Consider the following 11,732-nt stretch of genomic DNA (forward strand, 5'->3'; position numbering starts at 1 on the left):
GACTTATTTCATTAGTTTTATTTGTATTAGTACGCATTACACCCAGGTGCCACACTGTTCACGCATTGATGTTTGTAGAAAAATAAAATAAAACACTTTTTTCTAAAAAAAGAATTTCCTAACTGTTTGATGTTTAATGTGAGCAGTCTTCTCATTTCTTAGCTCATACTTTTTTTTAGAAAAGAGATTGATGTAACTCTGATTGCATATCACAGATATAAATATTAAGTAGAACATCTCTATGTATAATAAAACCAAAACTCCTAAGAGTACCAAATAGATTCTAAAGAAAGAAATTAAGTTTATTAACAAAATTATATGTGCTAACAGAAATCCTGAAAGAAGCTTAGTTTGATTTTGGAACAATCTGCTCCTACTTCATTTGAAAGGCAATAAGAGGTATTCTGCAAATGTGCAACTTGGAAGACTTAATTCCTTTTATTTGTTTGCTTTCTACAACATCATGCTCATAGAAACAGTAATGCTATAAATACAATTTCTGAATATAATATGTTGCAACAATTGAGACAGCTGTAAATTCCTACAGATATACTTAATATATCTTAAGTACTTTCTGCATTCGAGAAAGATCAAATGTGATCAACCTTTGGATCAAAATAACTGAAATAGGCTTCAGGATTTAAGATTCATGAAATTATGCACAAAAACACTCATATATAGAAATCACTATTTTGCAAAAAATAACATTTATGGGCATTTGCATGGTTATCTTTTTATAGTAAGAATAATAGGTTTTGCTTATTATTTTACTGGTAAATTAACTATGCAATTTTATAATTTATTATATACTTACTCTCTTTTCCATTCTCTCCCTTGATCTATCTATCTGTGAAAATGTGTGTTCCACATTTGTTTTTTCCTTAAGTTTTGCATATCGTTCCTATTGAAAGTTCAATCAATCAATTTTATTTGTCTTTCTCCAGCACAAACAATAGGATAAACAATACAGATTGAGTCACAAAAGCATGAAATAATTCTATCACTTAAAAGCACCCTATCATGTTAGATATTAACAGTATACATAGATTTTACAAAATGCCTATCAGAGTAAGATCCATAAACTGGACATCTAGGTCTGATTCATATATAAAATACATTGAAATAAATAATAAACAAATGTGAATCTTTTATCATGTATTTCAAATGCATAATATTCAGTTTGTAAGTGCCAGTATGAAAAGACAAATCATTGCTATAATTTATTCAGTTATTTCTATTTAAAGTATGATTGGGACAGTTACGTGTGCATATTTTTAAAGAATTTGAGCTGATATAGGAAAGATATGCCCTACATAATTCTCACAAACTTTAGTGGTCACCATCACAATGAAATTCTCGCCACATAGATTCTAAAGTTGCTTCATCCACCATTCAAAAACAATTTCTGAAGATCTCATTTTATTTAAATTTCTTGATGATTATCAGTTTGACTAAAGTCAAGGTAAGGTAAAGGTTTTCCTCGCACTTATGTGCTAGTCATTCCTGACTCTAGGGCAGTGATGGCGAACCTATGACACGCGTGTCAGTGCTGACACGCGTAGCCATTTGGGGTGACACGCACAGGATTTCATGCGATTCATCCTTGGCTCCTGCATGGCCGCCGAGGATGAAAGAATCTGTGCTGGAGGAACGGGGGGGAGGCGGGACGTGTGATCTCCCCCGCCCACACTCACTTACTGTATCACCGCCGCCCCTTTCTGAGCGCAGGGGCTGCTGGTAAGGCGTGCGTGCCGTGCGCACACACGTCATCAGCGCGGCGAGGGAGGACCCGCAGGAGAGGAGCGCGGGAACAGTGCGCGCCTCTCTCCAGTCAGGCTGGCACAGAGAGTCTACTCCTGGGACTGTCGGTTACGACCGCACCACAGCAGGAACAGCGGAGTGCCAACGGGAACTGTGAGCGCCATTTTTGTAGTTTAAACTATAAATTGCGCAAAATTATGTTTTTGTCGAAGTGACACACAACGCGAGTTATGCTCGATTTTTTGCCGATTTTTGACACACCACGCCAAAAAGGTTGCCCATCACTGCTCTAGGGGATGGTGTCCATTTCTGTTTCAAAGCCAAAGAGCCAGCACTGTCCGAAGACATCTCTGTGGTCATGTGGCCAGTATGACTAAATGCCAAGGCTGCTACCTTCGCACCAAAATGGTACCTATTTTTCTACTTGCATTTTTATGCGCTTTCGAACTGCTAGGTTGACAGAAACTGGGACAAGTAGCAGGAGTTCACTCAGTTACACAGCACTAGGGATTCGAACCGCTGAACTGCCGACCTTTCTGATTGACAAACTCAGTGACTTAGCCACTGAGCCAACATGTTCCTATAAAAGTCAATGTACATTATTTCAAATCAGAACAGAACTGGGTAAAAATGGGGAAACTTTATTTTTTATTTCTTAACATTTTGGGGTGCAGTGAGGTGGGGTGGAGTGTGGTGGGGTGGGATAGAGTGGGATGGGATGGGTTGGGAAGGAGGTATTGAGTTCTTAGGTGGTTGATTTCAACTTTGCCCAGTCTCGGGCTTGGACAACACTGAAGGGCATTTCAGATCGTACTATTATTAATGTGCCAAATAAGTTTCTCAAAGAAAGAAAACCTTTTTTTTTGTTTCAGAAAGTTTTAATTCATGTCAAATATTAAATATTGCTGGTAACCGTATTACTTTTAATAATCAAAATCAATAACCTTATGATTAATTGTTTACACTACTCTAGAACTCTTGTCTGTGTTTACTCAGACATTCCCTCCCCTTGTTCCTTTATTCCATGTGGCAGAAATGCACTAATAGACTTTACCAATCATTCTTCCAAAGATCATATTTATATTCTTCTCATTATAGCTTTGGTACAAAGTGTCCCCTTTAAATGTATGTGTGCATACATAATGCCAATTCATATTATAGCCTTATTTCTATTTGCTAATGATTTATGAATGCTTATTTTTATTTATAGAATGCCTGAACTTTTCTTCTGGCAATGCAGGCATAACTCCACAAAAATCACTTTCTCTATGTATTTATTCATTTAATAATTCTTAAATACTCCTAGTTATTGCGCCATTCAAAGTGGTCTCTGAATATCTTATAATATTAAAATTAGTAACATCAACATTCAGTCAATCCACCAGAACACAGCATTAATAGAAAACTATATAGAAGTAATTTCCAAAAGCAAATTAAATAGTTTTACCTTTAATTGCAGTTGAAAAATATAGACCAATTTGATTTTAAAGACACAATTAAAGGAAATATTCCAACTTCCCCCTTCAAAATCAGCTAAACCAAATGATATTTAAATTCAGCACTATCACCCACAAACAGTAAAATGATAGGAATTACTTTATTGATAAGCCAAGAAAAAAAAATGGCATAAAACAGTATCTTAAAGACAAGCCAAATGCATTTTTCAGAAGTTATTCTCAGCTTATAAGGATTTTCTTCCAGATAGGTGTGTGAAGAATTGCATTTTAATTATGTGGAACTAAATTCCATTGAATTCAAATATGCATGGAGGCATCCTCAGCTGTCTACTGACATAAGGAACAATTCCCTTAATCCTTTTATCAGTTCCCTAATGTTTACCTCCCATATGCAGCCATACATTTTAAAAGTGGTTTGTTTTTTGGATCCAAAATGAAATATTTGACCAAAAAAATTAACTGAGTGGTTCTTTACCAGCTGAGCAAAGGATGGGATAACAGATCTCTTCAGGAATAAGCTGTTAAGGCTTAACTGAATCTTCAAATCTTACTCATACAATGTATTTAATGAAAAATAATACAAGAAAAGAGCTCTGGTTCCAATATTGACTTTTACTGAAATTACAATAATATAATCCAATAGCAGTCATTTACAAGACCTTATGAACAGCAAATATTCCAAGTTATGCCCAGTGCAAAAACTGGCAATTCTAATGCACAATTAACAGATATGGAACATAAATTGGTTTTCCATCCAGAAAACTTTTTTTTTTCCTATTCAGAAATTACCTATTATTAGAGTCTTCAGTGAGAAAATCATTTAAAACTCACAAGGATTTTCACACATTTTAAAGTGCTGGACTGAAATTACAATGAACCGCTTATGCAATTATTAAAGTTGACACTGAGGTGAAGTTTATCAAAATTTTCTTAGCACTGGGTTGAACAAGTTACACTATGGGTGAATCCTGAATGAAGTCTGGACTTCTGCTCTTTGATTATTGAAACATGTAAAGTCAAATCTACTCAGTAATTGAGTCAATCTATGGTGATCACTGTTTTCCAGAATAGTTGTATTCTGAAAGCATAAAAAGTTGAACTTAATCATCTTTAAGAATGATAAAACTTGTGATAAATACAGATGTCAAAAGTGTTTCTCTGTGTTGTATAAGAGATCTTAGTTCCATCGAAGTGCATAAGCTTGGCCCAGGAAAAGGTGAAGATCTGTAATATGCAATACCTTTGGAAACAAAACAGTGTAGATGATAAACTTAGTTTAATGTTCCTGTATATAAATAGAAAATCATTTACATGAAGTGCAATTGATTTCTCATATAAAAGATGTACAAGTCTATATAGTGCAGTAGAAAAGAATGGAATTTGGGAAAGGTAATATTTCTTCTCCACTCAGAACTAATCACTTTGTTTCTCACTATGATTAACTTTCCTTTGATTGACTATGCCACACATACATCCTGTTCTCATTAGGTCTGGCAGTTCTGAGCCATAATATAGAGATAAAAGGATGGCTTTGTTACTCCACATAGCTTCATCTTCATCAGTTCAGGCCAAAATCTGAAGACTACAATACAATACAACACTACTGAATTGTGTCCACCTAAGTAGTTATGGCTGGCACAGCTGGCTTTAGAACAGGGTTAACTGAGTTCATGGAAAATTCATCTATTGATATTTATTAGTGATCAGGTTGTTTTGAGGGTCACAGATATCATATTACTTAATGCAAGTAACAGAAAACCAGAAAATGGAGATGCCATTATATATTGCTTGGTGATTTTCACAGGCAGCCACATAGTCGCTGTGCAGTGGTGGGTTCCGGTTGGAACGGCCCCGGCGTTACCTACATGGACACACACAGCGTGCACATGTGTCATACTTGCCTGCAATGCTTCCACAATCCTCCACGACGCTCCAGCTGCTCAGCCGTATGTGCCCTGTGCGGAAGCGCCAGAGGCTTAAAGCACAGGTAAGGAGCTCGGGCGGAGTGGGCCCTCCAGAGCACCGTACCGGAATGGTATCTGGTGCTCCGGGCAAGCTCTGGTACACCGTACTGGGGCGTATCACTTTCAACCCACCACTGTTGCTGTGGCAAACTGGATTCTGAATATCAAAAAGTGTTGGTCTAATAGAACAGTGATACTCCTATGCTTTTCTTAATGCTAAAATTATTATTTCCTTACCTGTTTTGTAGAGTTATATATCACTTTGTGAGGAGATGGAATGACTGCATCATTCTGAAGTACAACCACACTTTGAGAGGAGTTGAATTGGGCCCCTAAGACTTTTACTTCACCAAACTTTAAGTTATTTGGGTCAAAATATCCTTGATGGGCAATCCTGATATCCAAGACATTCTGAAAAGACATTTTCCCAATATATTTATTTGTAAAATTATTTCATAATTTGCCATCATCTATATTTGATTCTACCGTGTAATCTATTATTGGGACAATAGGATGAGAATGGAAACAGCAGCAATAGGAATATTGGCAAAACATTGTGACACTCATGGTTTAACAGTGCTGGCTTCAGATAAACTGTAAATAAAAGCTCTATGTCTTGAGTCATTGACCAAAATTTACAGATTATTACTGATCATTGTAAACCTAAATGTAGCTTTGTCTACTTATTATTGTACTTGGCTTAACATGCCCCACTTTCACAATGGGCAACCATGTTATTCTGCATCTCTTCTTGTTGCCTTTGAAAAAGCACCTTTGGGACAACCATGACCTGGATGTCTGTGAATTTTCCTATGTAAAATTCACATGTAGATAAAGTAGGGGAAATGCCCTAATTCATACCAATTAGTTGGTATAGGATAGGGTTTTTTCCCTTCTTTCATTTTGCTGCTATTATCAAACAATACTGAAATGTTTTGATATGGAATACAAAATATTTAATAATCAAAATACCTATAATATATACAAATAAAATATGTAATTTTCCTTAATGTAGCTATTATATAGTTAGTAGCTTGTTTCTTATTAGTTTTTTTTATTCTTTCATGGTTTCTATTACCATATTTTTGGGAGTATAAGACGCACCGGAGTATAAGATACACCAAGGGTTTGAAGAACCAAATTTTAAAAAAATTAGGTAGGTAGATAGAGAGAGGGAGGGAGGTAGGGAGAGAGAAAGAGAGAGAGAAATACAGTAGGTAGGTAGGGAGAGAAGGAGAGTAGTTAGGTAGATAAAGGGATAGAAAGAGACAGAGAGAGAGAGAGAGTAGGTTGGTAGGTAGGTAGAGGGATATAGAGAGAGAAATAGAGAGAGACAGAAATACAGTAGATAGGTAGGGGGAGAGAGAGAGTAGGTTGGTAGGTAGATGTTTCCAGGTGTATTTATCCATGTGCCAGAGAAGGAAATCACTGACAATCGGCAGCACCTAAGACTTTGTTTCTACTGGCATAGCACATTATCAATCTAATTCTCATCAATCAGTTAAAGAGCTTTCTGAAAGGAAGAAAAAAAGTTTTTGCACTCTGCAAACCTCCCCAAAACAGCTCGTTTTCTGCGAAAATGCCCCCCCCCCTTTTAAAAAAAGGCATGAATAGCCTTCGGGGGGGTTGGGGGAAATGAGCAAAAACTGGCCCATTTTTTACAAAAACGGGCTCATTTTTGTCAAAAAAAATTGCTTGCATAGACTTATGGAGGCTTATAGAGTGCTCCTGGGGGCTGGGAGGGCAAAATTGAGCAAAAACGGCTAGTTTCTTTGCTCTTTTCTGCCCTTCCCAGCCCCCAGGAGTTCTCTGAAAGCTTCCATAAGGCTATCCACGGTCATTTTGGTGAAGGGACAGAGTTTCAGGAGGCAAAAAATGCTGTATTCAGTGTATAAGATGCACCCAGATTTTCAGCCTAGCTTATGAAGGCCATATCACTAAAAGAATTGGCACTGTGATTACACATTATTGTGTACATAATAATTGCAGTAGGTGGATAAAAATGCCCAAATATAAATGTAAAATATAAATGTAATAAATAAGTGAATAAAAATACCAAATCCAATCTAAATAAAAATAATCATGCATCACTTTTTAGCCATTGTAACCATGAACAGTCACTAAATGAATGGTTGAAATTTGAGGATAACCTGTGTATTTATTATCCGAACTCACACCATTTTGAACCTTGATTGAACCTGTAAGTAAACACAGCCCATTCTCAAATATATCTCCCACACCCAATCTTCAAGAGGACATAAGATAATTTTGCAGGTACGCCACATTGCAGAACTATGCCATGAGTCTAAATTTAACTTGAAAGCCTCAAACGGATCTTCCAGTTATATCAGATTGGAAAATCTAAATTTAGCCTGAAAGCTCTACAGTAGCAAAATGAAGCCTTCTTCAACTGTAGTTTGAAAGAAAAGAACCCATTAGATGCATATGCTTTGAAACAGGAAAGGGACAAAATAGTGATTAGGAAGGCTTTAAACACTGGAAAGTTGATAAAGAGACATTTGGAGTAATTCAAATTTTTGTAATATTTCAAGACTTCTTTGGAGAACACCGGAAAGCAAAGATCTTTCTCACTATTACGAGAAGAAGCAGTCATTCACTTATCTCTGAATTATAATAGACATGATTGAAAAGTATTCCTTTCTAAATTTAATGTTCTGTGTCAACAAATGGATTGAATTAAATGAAAAAAAAAATAGCATTCTCAGAAAACATCTTGAAATAAGAATTTCATTATTCTGTCTACCCTAATAGCACTACCCCAAGGGTATATATATAATGACATAATTATATTTACTATCCAAAACAAACAAAAATTATTTTGCCATGCGAATAGCTATTACACAAATTTGAAACCCATTGATTTTTACGGAATACAAGTCCTGCAGGTTAAAAAAGAGGACTCCAGAAAGCAGGTAAGATTTGAATCAGCAAGTATTTTCCATTTGTTTAAGAGAATTGGTTTGCTTAAGAGAATTTATATGGCTACCCACGCACTCTCAATGACTCTGGGTGGCTTACAAAAATAAAAACTCAATGCACAAAAAGTAAAAAAAAACCAATAATCTCCTAACCCTCCCCCCTACCTGGTGACAAGGAATAAATTTATATTTAAAAGTAATCAGTTAATTGCTTGTTTCACTTCTAGTTTTCTTATTCAACTAACTCTGGTTACACAGATGCTACTATTTGGCATATTACACCTGCATTTTTGTTAAACACTTATGAGACCCTTCCTGAAATTCATTCCCTCTAATGGTGGGACAGGAAGAATGGGGTTTACAAATGATTTGTATGGCTATGGAATGAGATCTAAAAAGGACTACATTTTGTAGGGCTTGAAGATCTATGAGAATGAGACAGCAGCAAGGATGAAAGTAATCTGAGAGAAAAAAATTGCAAAATTCTCTCTCCCTCTCTCCCACCCTCAATTTATCCCTTCCTCTCCCTCTCTCTCTGTTTCTGTCCCCCTCCTTCCTTCCCCTCCCTTTCTTTATCCTGCCTTCCCTCGCCTTTTCTCTCTCTCCCACTCCCTTCCTCTCTCTCCCTCTCTCTTTCCCTTTCCCCCCCTCTCTCCCTCCCTCCCCCCTCTCTCCAAACACATTTTGCTTCATCTTCCCCTCTTTCTGTCTTTTGGTCTCTGTATCATACACAGACATGTACAAATGTTATTGGCAAGTAATTGATTCAAAAAGCCATTTGGGTGACATTTGTTTGCATCTGGCAGGCTGACATAGAAGCATAATTGATTTCTATGCACAGGTAATCCTTGATCTCAAATTGAACTCAAAATTTATGTTGCTAACTAAGCATTTGATGAGTGATTTTTGCCCCATTTTACAACCTTTGTTGACACAGTTGTTAAGCGAATAACTGCAATTGTTAAGTTAGTAATATGGTTAAGTGAATCTGCCTCCCTCGTTGACTTTGCTTGTTAGAAAGTCTCAAAAGGTGATTGCATGACCCCAAGACACTGCAACCATCATAATTATGAAACAGTTGCCAAGCATCCAAGTTTGATCACGTGACCATGAGGAAACTGTAATGGTTGTAAGCATGAAAAACAGTCATAAACCACTTTTTTTCTGTGCCATTGTACCTTCAAATGGTCACTAAAGGAACTGTTGTAAGTTGAGGACTACCTGCATTGGTTCATTCAATCAGGAAATAATGCTTAGAAAATGTACATACCTGACTGACATTAAATGTGTGTAAGAGGTAAAGTCCTTTCTCATATGCATCTGTAATAAAAGAATTGTAATATATGATTATTGTATTATCCATTTTTTCTGACATGCTGTTTCCCACCATTTCATTCATTTATTCATTCAATATTTCAACTGCTCAGTAGCCACACTGTTTGAGGAATTTATAACAAAACACACTAAAAAAATAAAGTATACAATAAAAAATATAAAATTAAATTAAATATTAAAAAATTAAAATAAAAAAATGCATTCCTTAACCTTGAGATAGTTTCATTGCCATCTGACAAAGCATTACAAGCACAAGATAAGACGAATCTGTCCTTTAGAAAAATGCATGCATATCAGATAATATCCAATGGCAGTCCTACTATTAGTTGTGTCTAATTAATTGGCTGCTAACACAGTCAAGTAGAGGCAGTTTTTGAAAGTGCTAAATCAGGGGTGTCAAACTCAAAGCCCAGAGACTGGATCCCGAGTGTCATTTTAAGTGACAGAGAGCTAACAAAACAAACTAAAAACAAAACTAAGGGGCAAATGTTTCCTCTTTTGCATTTGAGCATGCAAGAAAGGACAGGAAAGGAGAAAGGGAAAGAGAAAGAAAAAGAAGGGAAGATGAGAAGAGAGCAAGGAAGGAAAAATAAGAAAAGAGGGAAAAGAAGAAAAAAGGAGAAGGAATAGAAAAGGAAAAAGAAAGGAAGGAAGGAAGGAAGGAAGGAATAGAATAGAATAGAATAGAATAGAATAATTTATTGTCACTTTAAATGTACCTTAATCAGCATACATTAAAATGAAATTTTGTTGCATTTTCAAAATATAACCTTTATGCATATACCCACATACGCACATATATATGACACAGAGAAACAACACAGTCTAGTTTGAATGCATAAATATATGTGGTGGTGGTGGTGGTGATCTTGCAAGTCTACCAGAAGGATGGCACAAAGAATGAAGCTGTTACATAATCTAGTAGTCCTGCTTTAGATACTTTGAAACCTCCTCCCAAAGAGAAGCAACAGAATCAGACCATTAAGTGGGTATGTGGGGTTTCTAACAATGCTTCGAGTTCTAAGCACATATCGTTTATAAGTAATATCCTGAAAAATGGGAAATGAGCTTCCTATAACCTTCTCAGTTGTTCTTATCACTCTCTGTATGGACTTTCCATCTGAGGCACTGCTGCCACCAAACCAAACAGTGATGCAGTTTGTTAAAATGCTCTCAATTGTGCCTCTCTAAAAAGTGGTCAGAACAGAAGGAGAAAGATGTGCTCTCCTCATCCGATGCAGGAAATGCAAACGCTGGTTTGCACACCACAAAATATAACATATAAAGAGACCAAGTCAGATAGTTAGTTATCTGCAGATTGCTAGTTATCTGCATTAAGTATCCAGATACTTAATACTATTGACCATCTGCACAATGGCAGCCTTCATACAAAGTGGAATGTTGCTGGCTCTTTTTAAAATCAACAACTATCTCCTTTGTTAACATTCAATCTATTCTTTACAAAGTCCAATGAGATGAGACCACCAACAATGCCTGAAACAATGTTAAAATGGATATAGAAAACAGATTTACTAAGAAACCCGGGAACTCAGTAAGAAAATCCATGGGAAATGTTATGGGCAGTGTTATCCAGGTATCTAAATGCACATGTAGGCAGAATAATTTCCTAACAACAAACAAGTAACCAAATAAATAGTGAGCAAAAGCATGAATTTGTAATGGAAATACTTGTACATGTTTATGTTAGTATAGTTAGGCAACAGAAATCATTACTAAAATTGGAGGAAAATTAAATTTTTGTTGGAACAATTTCCATGTATTTGCTGCTACAAGAAAGCTAAAAGAAAAAGATAAACCTGCAACAGATTAATACAACTGTTTGTTTAACGGCCAAAAATTTAGGCCCTACATTCTGGAATTGTCTTCTAGAGTTCTTGAAAGCCATGCAAAAATGATGCTTTAAATCACAAAATATTTACTTGTCCTAGGATTAATGACATATTTTTTTTCAAGTTATGTACTTTTTTCAATAATGTGCATTATACAGTTAAACACCCTAACAGTGTTATAATTCAATATTATCTGCAATGTGTCTTTTCATTCTATGGGGAGTGATATATATTGGAAGCCAATTAAATTTATTGATTACTCTATCAAGGTTATACTTACCAATTGTTGTTCCATCATCCCAATAAAGAAGTCCTTGAGCAGCCCCATTGTCATCCAAAGCAACTGTAAGTCCCATTGAATTTTTTCGACTAAAAATAAAAAAGAAAAGAAGATAAAGGGCATTAAAATAAAAAAGAAAGATGATT

At 35.9% G+C, this 11,732-nt stretch overlaps 1 protein-coding gene across 1 annotated transcript in view; it reads right to left on the reverse strand.

Annotated features, from left to right (window-relative positions):
- Window positions 1-3,810: 3,810 nt before the first annotated feature.
- The window catches only part of SI (sucrase-isomaltase), a 98,561-nt gene continuing 90,639 nt past the window's right edge, over window positions 3,811-11,732 (reverse strand). The window contains 4 exon segments of the mRNA XM_032225133.1: window positions 3,811-4,458; window positions 5,420-5,593; window positions 9,392-9,441; window positions 11,587-11,675. Of these exon segments, the coding sequence (XP_032081024.1) occupies window positions 4,396-4,458; window positions 5,420-5,593; window positions 9,392-9,441; window positions 11,587-11,675 (376 nt within the window). The 3' untranslated portion in view covers window positions 3,811-4,395.

This window comes from Thamnophis elegans, chromosome 10 (genome assembly GCF_009769535.1).
Source record: "Thamnophis elegans isolate rThaEle1 chromosome 10, rThaEle1.pri, whole genome shotgun sequence".
NCBI classification, from domain to species: Eukaryota; Metazoa; Chordata; class Lepidosauria; order Squamata; family Colubridae; genus Thamnophis; species Thamnophis elegans.